Source organism: Tinamus guttatus, unplaced genomic scaffold (assembly GCF_059628265.1).
Source record: "Tinamus guttatus ecotype Peru unplaced genomic scaffold, ASM5962826v1 Tinamus_guttatus_pri_ptg000256l, whole genome shotgun sequence".
Taxonomy (NCBI): domain Eukaryota; kingdom Metazoa; phylum Chordata; class Aves; order Tinamiformes; family Tinamidae; genus Tinamus; species Tinamus guttatus.
Window position 1 is genome coordinate 63,521 of NW_028288790.1, and position 16,999 is coordinate 80,519.

Below are 16,999 nucleotides of genomic sequence, written 5' to 3' on the forward strand. Positions count from 1 at the left end.
CTGCGCACTGGGAAAGCTTAGTCCGTGTTTTTCCTCATCCTAACAGAGCCTCACGAGCTTTTTTTTCCCCTCTTTGATATAACTAGAGCGCTGCCAAACTCGCAGGTCCTTCCCCCTGCCTTCATCTCCCACCCGAGCTGCCTGGCAGCCCAAAGCCAAGGGGGCTGGAAAAGTTCTGCAGGATCCCGGCCCAGCGCACGTGACTCCATAAATCCGTGCAGAGGCTGAGCAGGCGCGGGAGGAACAGGCCTCCCTTCCCGCCAGGGCTATCCCAGGGCTCCCGGGTTCCTGCCTGCGCCCGCTCGCATGGGCGCACGGCCCTTGGCTCCGCGCTGCGCCGGGATGAGCCATGCCGTCCGCCAGGAACCCGCAGGGCTCTTTTCCTAGAGGCGTTCACAACAGGAGGCCGACTATTTCACTGCCTGGGGTCACAATAACACACTTTTTTTTTAGTAAAACTCGAGCCCGGTCTTTCTGCACAGCATCACCTTGACTGAGCTCTGTCCGAGGGGAACAGCTCCTGGCACAGCCCTGCAAGGCAGCCACGAACTCATTCACATACGTACACGTGTGTAACCCTCGCACCGCTATGGAGGGCACCCACGCGAGGCTGTATCCACCGCGGGCGCCCAGTTCCCTGCAGCTCTCAGGTGCCCCAGGAAAGGGAGCTCCGGGCAGGCGCTTTGCCAGGGCCGGAGCCGTGCGGCGTGGGCGGCTCCTGTGCTGACCTCCGCCGCTGCCCATGCACTTGTTCCGAATACATCAATACTGAAACAGGCCGACGCACTCAGCAAGAGCTGCCCCACGCGGCGGAAGGCGGCGCAAGACACGCGCCGGGAAGCAGCAGCAGGGCAGGCGCTCGCACCTGCGGGGACAGCAGTGCCGCTGCCTCCGGAGACGCACGGACACCTGATCCCGTCATTCCCACTACCCTGGCGTGGGGAAGCGGGGCCTATTCCACACGGGAAGGAGTTCCGCGGGAGGGGCCCGTGCTCCAGGAATAGCTTCGGGATGAAGCAGCCCCAGGAGTCAGGAATTCTTTTGCCTAATCCTGCAGATTGCCCCGTGCTTGCTGCAACAGAAATAAAGGGACAAAAGGCCTTAGGCCCAGCGGACGGTGCGTTCCTGGAGAAAGAGCGCTCCATGCGACCTCAGTTATGCAGACAGAGCCACGGGATATGGGAATGGAGGCAGGAGATGCCACGTCCCGCCCTGCCGGGAGCCTCCACTGGGCCCACGGGCCCCGGCCCGGTCTACAGGCCCCTTGCTTGAAGGATAAGGGAAAAGCAGCCCCCAAGGCATCGCTGAGCTGCGGCAATGCAAACACACACATCCACCAAGGAGCAGTGTTCTTGCACTTCGTTTTGCTCTTCTCCAGCTTAAATCTCTCCAGTAAAAGAGGGCTGCAACCCCTGGCGGAACCAGGAGGTCTCCCTTGGACGGCTCCCGCGGAAAACTCCACCCAGAGCGGGAGCGCACGAGGGCCGGAGCTCGGGGCCCTGCGCACGGAGCAGCCCGGCCCCGAGGAGCCGCTGCCACAGCCGCGGCTGCGCTGGCTCCGCGACCAAGGGCCACACGCTGCTGTGACACTTATACAGCGTGTCTGAGCCCCATGAGGTCCCCAAACATTGTCCCAGCAGAACACCTCGACTCTGAAGCCCATGGAGTGCTCTGAAGGAGCGCAGCCGTGTCATTAAGACAGGGCGTGATGGGCCCTGACGCACAGAGCAGCCCCGAACACGCCACGGCGGCGCGGGTGAAACCACGCCGACCCCGCCACAGGGGAGGAGAAGTCCCGCGGGTCCTGCGCTGGGGAGCCCCAAGCCTCCCGGAGCGTCTCGCCAGGAAAGCAGCACTCTGCGTGTTCCATAGTGATAGAGGCTTATCAGGGGCTAATTAAATCATGGCTCGTTACAGCCTAGACAGTGGTTAGCATTGAACCGTAGCAAACTGATTGCCGGATGCTCCAAAGGCTCCCGGACGCTCTGAAGAGTCAGGAATACTGACACAGCGTCTCACAGGGACCACTTCTCACAGGCTGAAATGGGTTTTCCATTTGCAAATAGCTAGCGTGAACTTGTGACAATAACCTGCTGTATTTAGCCATGCTTCACACATCTCCTGCGGAGAATCCTGCTGAACTTGAGTGCTTGTTGCACACTCATCCCTTCGGAGCCCTCGGGGCAGGGGGAAGTGCCAGGGCACGGAGGGCAGCGCGGGCACGGAGCCGCCCGCAGCGCTGCCCAGGGCCCCGCACCGCATCCGCCCTCAGCACTAGCATCTCCGCCAGGCAGCCACCTCCTCCCCGCCACTTCTGTCCCTCTTTAATCTCTTTTTCCTACCCTGAATCTAATTTTCCAGTCCCAAACTTCTCCTTCTTGCCTGGGCAGCCATGTGAGCCCTGTGCGAGCTTGTTCGACAGGGTGAGCTCACTGGTTTAGGGACTAATGAAGAGCAGGGAGCGGCAGCAGCTCCGCGCACCCGCCTCGCGCAGCTCCTGGGCAGCCGCCACACAGCGCCCAGCGCGGCGGGGGCACCCGGGACGCTGCTCGTGCGGCCCCACGTGGGCTCCTCGCCCTGCATGCGGGGGGACACCCGCATGGTGCCCCGCAGGGAGGGCCGAGGGGCCCTGAGCCTGGCGCACCGGAGCACGCGGAGCCGCAGGGGCCGGCAGGGCCGCACAGCACGGGCGCAGGGCAGGGCCCGGCGCAGCCATCCGCACGCGAGCCCGGCGGGACGCGGCTCCACACAAAGACAAGACAAGCCCCACGTTCGAGGACAAGCCAAGCCCTCGCGTGCCCGGCCTCGAGGAGGCTGCCGCGCGCAGGGATTTCAGTGATTCCCTCCGACAGCGGCCCAGGGAGCGCGGGCAGGAGGCCAGAAGAGCTGCCCGTGACGCAGGGGAACCTGCCAGCGGCGCCGCGGCCGGAGCAGCGCGGCCGCCGGGGAGCCCGAGGGCTGGGACGCGCCCGCCAGCCCCTCGCTCCCCAGCGCCAACTTTGCTGCGGCAGGACCAAGTGCTGCTCGTTGCTCTGCATTGCCACCGCTGCGAGGCTTAAGTGAGATTAACAAAATTGTTTTAGAAAGAGCTAGCCTCAGCAATTCAGCAGTCAGCCTTGGCTGGAGGAGCACAAATCCGATTTAAAAAAGACAAGAAAAAAAAGGGAGAGAGAACAGACTACCGAGAGCAGCTTAGTGGGGTTAGGAGTTATTTTCTGCTTGCATTTATAAAGCCTGTCTCGGGCTATTCAGCTGCTGTTACCACCCGTCGGCCACGTGCAAACGTGCACGCGTGCCTGCCCGGCTGATAACTCGTGGCAAAAATGAACTGCAGCACCCCCAAAATAGCTCTGTGGTCATGCCCAGAAAAGGAGAACGCAGCACTCGGCAGGACCCCCTTTCCAAAAGGCAGGTCAGCGATGGAGCAAGGAATCTGTAAGTGAAGGTAAAAAGCAATTTTTGAAAGTCCACCACCACGAAAACAAAGCGAGACATTCCCACAACTCTTCTTAATAACTACTGAGGACTCAAATAGAGGGTTGAAAGTTTTGCCTAATGCTTAGCAAGAAAAACAACTGCCGCCTGCTGAACTGCACCAGCAGCTTCAAAGACACTTTCGCTGGAAGCGCTCACGGCCGGGGCTGCTCCCGAGGGCACCGCGAGCAAAGGAGCGGGGAGCCGAGAGCGCGGGGAGAGCACGGAGCCGGCACGCACACGTGTGTGCACATACGCACACATATGTGTGCATACACACCCATACACACACCCGTGTGCATATACACACCTCCATATACACGCACATACACATGTGTGCCTATACACCCCCATATACACGCGCGCAGCCCCAGTGGGCCCGACACACGGGCCAAGACGTGCCCTGAAAACGCAGCACGCAGATACCCGGCCCGAGCCCCGTCTTCCCTGCCTGCGTCTGCACATCAGGTTTTCAAGGGCTTTTCTGTGGAGTTTTTGCTCTGCGTTTTCTTCGCCTTCCCCCGCCCCCTCTTTCTGAAAGGGTTTCTGCTTCAGACGCATCTGGTTTAGATTTGCAGTGACTTGGGGCCTTCTCTTCTATGCAGGCGGCAGATGAGCCGTGGAGGAGGGAGCCGTGCAGGAGGGAGCCCTGCCCGTCGCCCCGGGCACGAGGAGGCCGCTCCTGCCCTGCCGCCCCGGGCACAGCCCGTGGATGGCGGTGGAACGAGCACCAGGGCTCCGCGCTCGCCCGCGCGCAGAGCCGCTCTCCTGCCAGCCGAGCACCGCTCCTGCATACTCCAGGGGATGGGAACTCAAATTCCCACCCCACCCAGAAAGGCAGGGACGAGCCCGTACAGAAAAACACGTCCTGTTTTTCGGAAGAGGCATCACACGTAATGGCCATCTTTGTGCACAGGCTGTTAGGGCAGGGACGCGCAAGGCAAAGCGTTAACGGTGTGTCTGACACTGACTGCAGAGCAGCGCGATGTGTCCCCGCCTGCACCGACACCCGCGCACGCTGCGGCGGCACGGAGCTCATCCGCAGGGACAGACCCATGGGGAGCCCATGCGGGAGCCCCCGGCGCTCCCACAAGCCGCTCCGCCGGCCCAGGAGTTCCCAGGCCGGCCCTGTGCTCCCGCTCTGTGCGGGGTCCTGGCAGGACCAGCACGTGCTCTGCACCCTTGATTTGCAGTGCAATTGGTGTAAGTCTAGGACGTTGCTAAATGACACTGCCTTAAAGCAACTGATTTCTTTAATACGGATATAGCTTGGTTATCTTTCCAGACAAATACAGCTAGGGCGAAGCTTTGAGGGTACCCATAGTAGCCGCTTGTGCCAGTTCCCACAGGAAGGTTCTCCAGAGCGCGAGGGCTCCAAGTGCTGCTCCAGCAGGCAAGTCCTTGCCTGCCTGGGCGAGTGGCTCGCCAACCCGGAGCCCTTCCTGGCAGGAACCCCAGCGAGGACGGAGACGAGCAGCGACGAACGGACAACCACGACGGCTACGCTTGCAAGGGAGAGCAATATATTTTCCAGTAAGGCATTTTCCCTCTGCTTAAGCCCAGAAACAGCCCAGTTCCAGCTGCTATAAGCTGCGGTGCACTGGGAAAGGCAGGGAGGCTCGCGCCCGGCGCCACAGCCAGGCAGCAAACCGGCTCCACGGGCACCGGGGCCACGAGCGGCGCCCGGCTGCTGGCACCAACAGCAGGGTCGCGCGCGCGAGGCCTCAGTGGAGAGGCAGCGGGTCCTTCTGCTGGGCTGAGCCCGGCAGCCAGCTCTTGGGCAGGACAGCTCAGAGTGTCAGTTCTGTCTGTCACTGCGAGCCCAGGGTCGCGGGGAGCTCTGCAGCTGAAAGGAAAGATCCTGCCAGAAGAGCTGGTAAGGTGCCACTGAGCTGGCAGAGCGGAGAATGCCACGGCCAGCAGCAGGAATGCCACGGCCAGCAGCAGGAATGCCACGGCCAGCAGCAGGAATGCCACGGCCAGCAGCAGGAATGCCACGGCCAGCGGCCCTTGACCCTAGCTAGCCAGGGCCAGTGCTCTGCTTTAGGAGGTCTGCCTATGGTAGACGCTCTGATCCAGCACAAGATCAGCAAAGTGCAAGGATAGAATTGCAGGAAAAACAAAATCAACAAACCAATTTTTAGGTCAGATCGATTTAGCACTAGCTGGACCCCAGTCCCGGAGAGCAGAGCAGTCTCTTCGCGCTTTAAGCAGTGGCACCAGATGAGCTTTGATATAACTGTTACTGGCTCTGGCATTGCTTGGGCAGAGGGGCCGGTTTTGGCGCGCGGCGCCCAGGCCGGGAGGGCCACACGAGACTCAGCTGGTGCTGGCGGCACCGCGGCCTCCCACCACAGAGCACCGGGAGCGCCGGGAGCCCCTCGTGCGGAGGGCACAGGGCTGCACCGGGAGGCTGCGGGACCCACCGGCACCCCCAGGGCTGCCCAGAGCACAGAGTGAAGTGCAGACCCCCGTGTGCGGTATCGTGCAAGAGCCCACAGCAATTCCGACTGCTGACGGTGCAGTTAGTACCGCTGTGGCACTCAGTTCAGTAAACAGAGCACCAAAAACATGTTTCTGCATCATCACACATATAGAAGCACACAGCAAGCAGCAGATAGAAAAACAGAAGGGAAAAAAAAAAAAAAAAAAAAAAAAAAAACACACACAAAATGCTGAGCCACTGAGAAAAAGTGATCCAAATCCCCATTCCTGCAAGGACTAGGCTGCTGCTACCCAGTCACCTGCCTCCCACCAGGCTCATCCACTGCCTGCAGTACGCTGCCTGCTTCAAATGTGGCCATGCTTTGCTCATGCTGCCCAGGGCTGCAGACACAAGGAGGGCTCTGCCCCCGGCTGACCCACAGGAAGGCATCTCAGCCCGGAGCCGCTGCACCTGCTGCAGAGCGGCACCCTGAGCGTTCCACACGCTCCCAAGGCTTCCCGGGAACTGCTCCTGTAGCCTGCGAGGTGTCAGGCGGGACCGGCGCTGCTCCAAAGGGGCAGTCCCGGGAGCTGCTGCCCTCCTGTCCCAACAGCCACGGAGCGGCGGCTCCGCAGGGAGCGGGAGGCCAAAGGCATCGGGCTCCGCAGGGCTGAGCACAGCGGCTCCGCGCGGCAGGGAACCGCGAGCGGCGACGCGCGGCCCTGCGGGGCTGGCGGCCTCCGCGGGCCGGGGAGCACGAGAGGAGCGGGAGCGGGGACGGGAAGGAAACGTAACATCCAGGTTCTTCTCCCTCCCCTAATCACACTGGGCTGCAAGGAGGTTTTGCTGAAGGCAGTACAACATATAGAACTAAAATGGCGATTTGGCTCTTCTCGTGATTCTGCATACTTTTGGCACTAAAAAGATGGATATAGCCAACTTTACAACAAAAATAACTTGTATCTGTGACCCAGATTAATTTATTTGCTATCATCAATTTGTAAGCCCAAGATCATTGCAAATGAACAATCCTTTTTCTTGCTTTTGCCAGTTTTACTTCTCATTTGGCGCAATCCTATAGGATGACTGCGTATAGCTGGGGAAGGCTTTTTCCCCTTCAGGCAGCAATAAGCACAAATCACTTCCCAAGGCAGCAGTGTGCGCGCAGGAGCCCAGCAACCCTGGGAGCTCTGGCGGGGCTCCCCGCGGGGAGTTTGCCATCTGGGTTTTCTTTCTTTCAGCTGGCAACATGCCGGAGCCGTGAGGGAAAAGCGCTCGGCCTCGCGGAGCCTCTCGGGATGTGAGCGGGGCCGGGCCGGCAGCGACGCGCGGGGCTCGCGGAGCCTCTCGGGACGCGAGCGGGGCCGGGCGGCAGCGACGCGCGGGGCTCGCGGAGGCAGAACCGGCGAGCGGGGCCCTGCGCAGCAGCGGCCGCAGCCCCCGCGCGGCTCCCGCCGGATCGTCCCTGGTGACCCGGGAGCCGGCGGGCCGGCCCGCACCACCACCCAGGACACTGCACTACCCTGGACGGACTCAGGCGCAGCCCGGTCTGCACTGGGGTACAGGGCAAGGCGGCGAGTCCCCAGCACGGCAGAGGCTGTAATCCCGCTTGCTGCAGCCCTCTACAGCCACTCGTGTCACGGGGACACCACCCCCGTGTCCTCCGCGTGGAGCAAAGCGGCCAGCCCCGCACCTGTGCAATGGGAAGGAGCGAGCGTGCTAACAAGGACAAAAACAAAGGAAACCTCCCTGCAGGGTCTGCTGACTTCTTTCAAGCTAGCTGGAAGGTTTGGACCACTTAAACCACCTGGACATTGGAAAAAACATCGTCAGCAACAAAGAAAACCAACATACCTTGCACCGTGGACTTTAACTCAAAACCACAAGGTTTCATCCAACACATGACTTTATATACTTAAAGATTATGCAATTATTAAGTCATGCTCTACTTTTAATTAGTGTTTGGTAAATGGAAAATATAAGACCACTTCAGGGTAGTTCCAGGTTCTTAAGTCCAAACCTAGGCTCTGCTTATGGCAGATGCCATAGAAGCCCAGCAGATCCTCCTTCCCCAGAAGGGGACTGCTCTTCTTTTGCTGCAAGCTTGCACAAATATGATGTGATTGCATCAACTGAAGTATTTCTTTATACGCAGGTGCGCTGTGCTGCAACCACGTCCGCAGGCCCCACCGCTGCACCAGGCTGAACCACCCGTGTCTCTGGGAAAGCAGGTGTTTGGCACTGCCACAGTCTGGGAGCAACTCGGGAACTGAATTCATTTGCTTTAAATCTTATGTCTCATTTACTTATCACGTAATTATCCCGCAACGCACACCCAGCCATACAGCAGCGTTCAGCACGGCACCAGAACACCACACTCCGAACAGGGAACCGGCATCTGGGAACAATACGGACCAAGGTTAAACATCCAAACAAACAGGATGTTTACACACATATTTTTAACATATGCATTTATCAAAGTTACTAAATGCCAAAATTGCTTGAAGAATGCATTATATGTAAATACATATACACACACACACCCCTGTTTAGAGACTGATTACTTTTCAGCATAAATCCAAGTCCCCATCAAAAGGACTGAATTGCATCACGACAGGCCAGCAGCTGCAAGGCAGGACTTGCCCATTTTTATCCCGTTTTTACCTGCAGCTAGAAAAGGTTGGTGTCTATTTACATTACTGCACCTGTTCAGTAAGCCCCTAACTTGCAACCTTCGACACTCTTCAATAGTTCAAAATGCCCTAACTTGAGAGCGTTAAACCTAACTGTGGTGGATCTTGGATGGATACTCTGCGAATCTCTGCTGTCCCCCACTTCTGCCACCATTTCTACCCGGGCTCCAGGATTGCAGACTTCTCCACCACGGGGAAACGTCCTAAACACACAAAGTAAATGGCAAAAGGCAGGGGAGATTCAGAAAAAGACTAAGTACAGAACTATGCTATTTAGCTGACCCTAGCTAACTTTTGGGTTGCAAAAGTTGCCCTGCTCGGATTGTAATATAAAAGGAAGCAATGCCAGAACACCCTAGTTTTCCTCTGGAGCCCCGCAATCCAGCACTGGGTTTTCCAGCCCCAGCCCGACCTTCCCACCCAGCGGAGCAGCCGCGGTGCTGCTGGAGCGGCCAGTTCGGGGCTGGGACAGCCACGCTCCCACCGCCGAGGCCGAGCGGCCCCGGGAGCTCCCCCCAGGCACAGCGGGGCGCTCCGGCTCCAGCGCCCCTTCCTTGGCCTCCATGCTGATCCCAGCCTGGCCAGGCCGTTTCCGCAGGGAGATGCCGCGTCTGCCCATCGGCTGAGGCCTTGCCTGGTGGGTGCCTCTGGCTCGGGGTGACCCAGGGGCGCTGCACACGGGACACACCGGGCGGCCCACGCGGGACGTGCGGGGGGACACGCAGGGGGACACGCGGGGCGCTGCACTGTGTGTCGCTGCACTGCGTGTCGCTGCACTGCGTGTCGCACAGCCCGCGGCGCCGCGCGCGAAGCCCCTCCAGCCCCTGCGGCACGAGCGGCCCCACCGCCCTCCTCCGCGCCCCACACGGCAAGGGAAACCCTGCAGCACCCGAGCCCGCGGACATGCCCAGAGGAAGGGCAGAAACGCGGGTTCACGAGCGAAAGGAAAGGAGCGGGAGCCTCCATGGAGCCACCGCCGCGCCGGCCCCGCTGCCCTCCTTCCCGAGGGATCCGGCCCCCGGTCGCTCTCCGGATGCAGCGGGGGAAGCCCCATTCCCGGGGGCAGCCGCCGCGCGCGTCCCAGCTTGGGGACCGAGGCCGTGACCGGTTCCTCGCCCTTCCCCTGCAGCTCCGCGGGGACGGGCGGCTGCTGCGGCTCCATGCGCACCGGCAGTGTTCGGGAAACGCACACGGAGCAGAGGGGAAACGGCTCCGAGCAGCGCGATGGCGACAGGGAACATTCACGTTAACAAGAGCGCTCGCTAAAATCCCTTCGGATTTTGCCTTATTGGCACCCTGGAGAGAGCAGGGCTCGCCACCCTTTTGTGGACACTGCCGCCTCGGAGGTCCGTGCAGCCGCCGCTCGAGTCGCACCTTTTCCTCGTTAGTCACCAGCCCAGGCAGCGCCAGCCCCGAGCTACTCCCCAGAACAGGGCTAAAGCCCCCGGCACCACCCGAACCCCCCGCGGCGCCGGCACCAGCGCCCGGCCCTGCGCGGCAGATGCTCCTTAGCTCTTCTCCCCGTCATCTGACGCAATCGCAGCGTTGTCCCCCGCGCTGGGGACCGCTCCTGGCCGCGTTTCCCCGGGCGGCGGGGGGCCGCGGCGGGCCCGGACAAAGCGGCGCTCGGAGGGCGGCCTCGCGGGCCGGGATCCCGGGGCACCGGCCGGTCCCCCCCGCCCCGGGCGCGCCCCCCCCCCCGGCCCGCCTGCCCCCCGGCCGCTCGGTGCTCACCGCGGATGGCGGCGATGAGCGCGGTGCCGTCCTTGATGACCTCCTTGATGAACTTGTTGGTGCGCTCCAGCTCCTGCTCGTAGCACTTGAGGCGCTCACGGAAGTCGGGGCTGTCCAGGTAGCAGTCGCTGAACTCCAGCGGCGGGTGCCCCATGGCGGCGCCGCCGCCCGCGCTGCCACCCGCCAGGCTACGGGCGGCCCGGGGGCCCTCCCACCGCCGTCGCCGCCGCGGAGCGCCGCGCCGCGCCCATCGCGCGGCGCCGCTTCAGCCCAGGCCGCCTCCGCCCGGCCCGGCCGGGTCCGGTCCCGCTCGGTTCGGTTCGGTTCGGTTCGGTTCGGTTCTGCGCGGCGCGGGTTGCGCGGGCGCGGCCCCTCCCTCGCCTCAGCCCCGCGCCGCGCCCAGCCGGGGCGGGCGGAGCGCAGCGGCCACGCCCCCCCGCACCGCTCCGGGCGGCGCCGCCGCCGTCGCCAGGCAACTACGCGGCCGTTGCCAGGCAACTACGCGGCCGTCGCCAGGCAACTACGCGGCCGTTGCCCGGCAACAACGCAGCCTTCCCCGCCTGCGCCCCTTCCTGCACTACGTTATCTTAGGTTTAACGTAGGGATTAAGGAGACAAATTATTTGATTTCGTCTTTCTTAGGCAAAACCAGGGAGGTTCTGCCGGAGACTTTTCTAAAGGTTTTACATTACAAAGTGTGTTAGCAGATAAAAGGTTACTTTAAAATGGTGTTATGAAAAGCCCCGTTTTATTAATTCTCACTCCAAATCTTACAGGTGTATCGCATTTAAGCAGATTTAATAAGAGACCAAAAACAAAAGGGCTGTTTCTGAAAATGGCGCACGGCGGCTGCGCGGGGCGGGGCGGGGGCGGGGCGTTGCCATGGACACTCCGCCGCCGTGATGCCTTTGCCACGAGCCGCGCGCACCGATGACGTCAGCGCCCGTCTCCACGTCGCCCCGACGGCGGCGGCGACGGGGCCAAGATGGCGGCGGCGGAGGAGAGCGGGAGCGGCGGCGCCGCGAAGCCGCTGGTGAGAGGCGGGGGGTTCGGCGCGGGGTTGGGGCAGGCGGCGCGGGCGGCCGAGGCGCGGGGGAGCTGCTGCCGCCGCGGAGCCCCAGGGCAGGGCGAGCGACTCTGCCGCTCCCTCTGAGTCGCCCCGCGAACGCTCAGTTCGCAGATCTCGCCGATATGTCGCTCTCTGGAGACATCACCGTGGAGGGGGAGATCACGGTACCCGTGGGAGCCCCCTCTCCCGACGAGGACTTCTCCACCCTGGACGAGCCCGTGCGGGAGACGATCGTGAGTCGATAACGCGGGAACGCGTCCGTCCTGCCGAGCCGCGCGCACACAAACCGCCCGTGCGAGCATCAACGCTCAAGTTTCCGTGTGCAAGTGCAGGGGAGCAAGTGGTGCCTGGGAGAAAGGTGCTCTGTTGGGATTTCTGGAGCGATCCTCTTTTCCCGGAGGAGCAACCAAGTTATTCTTCTCAATCGGGTGTTATTAAAGGGCAGGACATTGTTATTATTAAGGAGGGTAGAACACATAGATATTGTTTTACTGCAGGGGATGCTATAGAAAACTCTTAAGGTTAGATCTTGTCTTGATTTAAAGTTGATGCTGTTTTACTTTTTTTCTGCTTTGCTGTAGGTGTGGTCTGTAATCTCGATTAAGTGCTCTATTAAAGCTGTCTCTTCTCTGTTTCAGATGAGAGATCTAAAGGCCGTTGGGAAGAAATTTGTGCATGTCATGTATCCCAAGAAGAGCAGCACCCTCCTTAGAGACTGTACGTATCAGAAGACTTTCAAACTTCTGGAGGAGTCTATGGATTTTGCTTGTTCTGAAAAGGAAAAATTCACTAGAATCTCCATTTTTTTGTTCTCTCTGTTGTTTTGGTTTAGTTATGCATATTTATTGTATACTGTGCTGTAATGTGCTGTAAGATGCTAGGTAGGAAAAATATAAGGAAGTTTAGTATGGAAAGTGCTATGTTGGGAGTTGGGAAAGGGGGCTTTGGCTCTGAACGTTGTTCTAAGATGTTTTTTTTTCTTCCCATTACCTGCAGGGGATCTTTGGGGCCCCCTGGTGCTTTGTGTTTCGCTTGCACTGTAAGTACCTGCGGTGAGTGAGTTTGGGGTTTGTTTGTTTGTTAAATCATTTACATTAGAGAAATGAGAAATTAAAGACTTCTGATTGTATGTGTTGTAGGTTTTTTTTTTTTGTGTGTGTGTGTGTGTGCATGTTGGCTCTTGCACAAACAGATTTTTTTCCTGGCTTTCTTGCAAATTGCATTTCTGACAGTGGAATCCCATTAAGAGGTTCCTTCTGTAGGGACGTCAGGGTGAGCTCCTGCTGATGCCCTCTCTTAGGAAGACGTTATTGGGAGTTACCCCACTGCGTTGTTGCTATTTCTAACGCTTTTGGCCAACTTCCTTGCGCCTGGGCTGCTGCCAGCACTTGTGTTTAACCCAAGTGCCCGGGAGCTGCCGCGTGTGTGCCGGGTACCCCAGAGCCGTTGGCCAAGGGAGGCCACTGGGGCTGGGAAGGCAGGGGTGCCACCGCCACCACAGGGTCCCAGCAGCACCGAGCAGAGCGGCGGAGCGGCCGTGGCGCCACTTCAGCACGCGCGGGGCGTTGCTGAAGGCTGTTCCTTGTTGCATCTGGCCGAGCACTTTGTGCTTCACCTGCAAAATTCGGGAAAAGAGTCGCAAAACCAAAACGTCTGATGGTTTTGCAATAGTAAAATAGTCAAACTCGAGTTAATTCAGGTATCTGCTTACTTAGCTCTTGCATCATCTAGAACAAAGAGGTGTAGGGTATGTTCAGCACTTAAAACATAAGAGTAAATATTTACTTTGCCTTAGGAATATATGTATTTTTAAGGTGCCTGCTGCTTTCTTCCTTCTTTCACTGCATGGGGGTTTACTAAGCTTTCCTTAAGGTTTACCTGTCTTATCATGCAGTGCACTGGCTGCTTTGAGAGTTTATTGGATTCTTTCTGCTTAGTTTTCATTGCCTAGCCTGTTGTCTGTGATTTTATTACCCTTTATATTCCTGTGTAGTCCACAAAAACAAGTGAACTGAAGTGCCCTCAACTGAGTGCCCTCAACTTTTCTATGCAGAATAGAGGATGGTACAAAAAATTCAGAAACAGATAAAAAATGACTGTTCTGCAGCTTACCTAGGAATCACCTTGTGACTCCCATTCTGTCATCTATTCTTAGTCTGCAAAAAGCCAGTGATCAGCTGTCGCTGACTTCTTGTTTCTGCTGCCTTTAATAGGATGCTTCAGGGTGGATCAGCAGATAGCAAAGAAGATGGAGGGCCCCAGTTTGCTGAGGTCTTTGTCATCATCTGGTTTGGTGCAGTTGTCATTACACTCAACTCCAAGCTGCTTGGAGGCACTATGTGAGTGCTGGTTCCTATAGTGGTTAAAATGCTCCAGTTTATGGAACTTTTATGGTGCTTTGGTCTGACTCTTTTTCCCTGTTTCTGCCACTGCTTTCTAGATCTTTCTTTCAGAGCCTGTGTGTCCTGGGTTACTGTGTCCTGCCCCTGACGGTGGCAATGCTGGTCTGCAGGCTGGTGCTGCTGGCCGGCGCCGGCACCATCAGCTTCGTCGTGCGTCTCCTTGTGGTGCTGGCCATGTTTGCCTGGTCCACGCTGGGTGAGTGCCCGCCGGGAGCCCGGAGCAGCACGATGGCGAGGGACCCGGCCGCCCGCGCCCCGGTGTCCCCAGGGTGCCCTCGCTGAAAGTTTCTTCCCTAGACAAGGTTCTGTAGAAGTAGTGCAGCCGATCCTTGCTTTGCCAGAGATCCTGCTGGTTCTCTTTGGGGAGAAATGTGCAAATTGCACTTGGAGGAAAGACAGTAATTTAGTCTTAACCGCCCTGTGAGCCAATGGTGATCATATTCCACAATCTGTAAGTGCCATTAGAAAGCCTTAATTTCCTAGGTACACTTGCCTGATTTCTTGTTATTCCTCATCGTATTTCCTGATCAGTGTCTATAAGTACCTCAAGGGAGGCAGTGAGGAGGATGAGTCTCTTTGCAGTAGTGGCCGCTGACAGAACTAGAGGAAACGGCCAGAAACTGAAGCATCAAAAGTTCCACAGGAACTTAAGGAAAAATTTCTTAACAGTGAGGGTGACAGAGCGCTGGAACAGGCTGCCCAGAGAGGTTTTGGAGTCTCCTTCTCTGGAGATCTTCAAAACCCGCTTGGACGCAGTCCTGTGCCACGTGCTCTAGGTGACCCTGCGTGTGCAGGGGGGTTGGACTAGATGATCTCTAGAGGTTCCCTCCAACCTTAAGCATTCTGTCATTCTATGATCTGTAAGTCTGAATCTTGTTAGGGTCAACCAACACTTATCTTTCTGTTGTAACAAAGGAAGTTCTACCTGGTGATTAGAGACCACTGGAACTGAGCAATGGAATATTAAATTTTACTCTGTCTTTAAACTTAACATTATAATGCAGATCCTATTTTAACATCTGAGGTGAATTGTGTATTTCTCATTTTATGCAGTTTGCATTTCAAGTATCTTTCTTTTCCTCTGTCCCCAGCATCTACGGCGTTCCTGGCAGACAGTCAGCCTCCAAACCGCAAAGCTCTTGTCGTTTACCCCATCTTCCTCTTCTACTTTGTGATCAGCTGGATGATTCTCACCTTTACGCCTCAGTGACACGAGCTCCAAAGAGACTCTGATACAGACTGAAGGGTTTCCTGAATGTTGCAGTTAATCGAGGCTTTATCTCTAATTTATATATATGTATAGATAGGTACTGTAAAAAGACAGGTTATGGGATAAAGCCTGAGAACTGCAAAACTGGTCATTTGTTTGTCTCTCTTCTTGAAAGACACAGAAATCCATCCACTGAGATTTTTATTTAGCCCCATTCTTTTGTTAAGTTTTAAATTAAAAAAAAAATTATCACAGGCACTATTCTGCCTGAAGAATAGCAGGGAGAGACCTTGGGACTTTTTGGAGTTTGATAGATGAAGTTATAGGATCACATGACTTAGCAGGATTCATGCTTGTGCTTGGATTCTCACCGAAGATGAATATGCCTTATGAAATAATAGAACTTAATTGTCGTTATGTGTTGGTAGGTAATATATGTGTTTGACTTCTTTTGTTTTCTTCATTTGTGTACAGGATGGTGGGACGTATATTAAGCGCATCACAGAACCATAAATGTTTGCTCCGAGATCAGATTTTAGTAAAAACATTGAGTCCATTTTGTGCTTACCTGGAGCTGGGCAGGAGCTGCCGTGGCTCGTTTTCAGGTGTTGTGTGTTTGTGTTTCAGCCACTTCATGTGTCAAGGAGAAGTGTTCTACCCAAATGCCTTGCACGTGTTGGTTGCGCTGCCTGATCCGTGGACCTTGTGAGAGGGAGGGTGTTGACACTGCCTAGTGACACGTTTTTTCCTGTGATCCTAGACTAGGGAGGCAAAGTCCTGGAGGAACCAGACTATTTTGCAGCAGGACATAGGTGTCACTGTGCGTATTTACACCAGAAAGTTGAGCATCTGGAGAGTGTGAACTAGTGTATAAACAAAATGTTTTTTTTGTGAAGTGGCTTTAGGTTCCACCGCATGAGATCTTTGGATGCCAACACACCAAACAGGGACTTAAGCCCAGACATTTTTAAAACAGGGCTTGAAGACAGGAAATAAATTAGTTTGATGAAGGTAGTGGCTGCTATGAAATAGCCTATAAATTCTGGTCTTAACTACTCACGTGCAACTTCCATATGGTTGTTTACATGGACAGTGTTTCAGCATAAATCATTTAGTTTTGCAGATTGTTTTTTCTTCCCTCTAAAGGGAAATAAGTAACTTTTCTATGAAGTTTTTGTCTAATACTTTTTATAAAAGGAGAGGGGACTTTGTTCTGTGATACTGCAGGTGCTGGAGAACTGTGTACATGTGTGCAGATTGCTTAAACCTAGAAGCTGAGACCTGGAGAACTGCTCTGTAAGGGCTGCACAGAAATGATTTGTCACCTGTTATTTTGAGTAAGCAATACAAGAAAAGAGCTTTGGAACACCTGTGGGTGAAAAAGCTGCCGGTAAAATGTCACCTTTTTCTGAAAGCCAGTGTCATATTCCCCTTCTCTTGCAGTCATGCAAATAGGCCTGACATTGATTAAGCGGGTCTTATTAAGATGTAAATACCCCTAATTATATTTAAATACAAAAGTGGAGTTTCTGCTGTAAACCCTACAGACACTTCAGTGCATATGGAAATTTCTAGATGTGTAACTTTAAAAGTACATTTCATGTTTCTGTGTGTGAGGAGAAGGAAAGAAAAAACATTGTTACACTGTGCAGGGACCATTGCTTGATGTGGAGCAGTTGTTGTAAGCGAGTGTGGAAGTGCAAAGCTGGTTTTGCTTTCTTACACCTTGATGTGTATCTGTTGTAGCCTTTCATATGCATAAATATAAAAGGGACAGAGGGATTTTCTGAAATTGCATAAATTATCTCTGTTGCAGGATGTGAATTTTCAAGTTGCAGTTGTCCATCTAAACATTTGCTCATCTTTATGAAGCTAAAAATAGATAGTCAAGGGAAAAAGGAGGTAGCAAACCTAAATGCTGATACAGTTGGGGTCTTTGAGCCAACTCCTTGTTTCCCACCACAGTGCAGAATTGAGCTGTACTTCTGCAGGC

General features: G+C 56.1%; 2 protein-coding genes across 2 annotated transcripts in view; one reads left to right on the forward strand and one right to left on the reverse strand.

The window, feature by feature from the left end:
- Window positions 1-10,487, reverse strand: part of OPHN1 (oligophrenin 1) — a 58,711-nt gene extending 48,224 nt beyond the window's left edge. Inside the window, exon 1 of the mRNA XM_088526843.1 lies at window positions 10,327-10,487. Coding sequence (XP_088382969.1) covers window positions 10,327-10,480 — 154 coding nt within the window. The 5' untranslated portion in view covers window positions 10,481-10,487. The remainder of the gene's footprint in view (window positions 1-10,326) is intronic.
- Window positions 10,488-11,487: 1,000 nt separating this feature from the next.
- Window positions 11,488-15,153, forward strand: YIPF6 (Yip1 domain family member 6). Its single transcript, XM_010216880.2, has 6 exons — window positions 11,488-11,627; window positions 12,033-12,111; window positions 12,391-12,433; window positions 13,608-13,733; window positions 13,835-13,992; window positions 14,888-15,153. Exons 1-6 carry the CDS (start codon window positions 11,517-11,519, stop codon window positions 15,004-15,006), a joined length of 636 nt encoding a protein of 211 aa, XP_010215182.2. The 5' UTR covers window positions 11,488-11,516; the 3' UTR covers window positions 15,007-15,153.
- The last annotated feature ends 1,846 nt before the right edge of the window (window positions 15,154-16,999 follow it).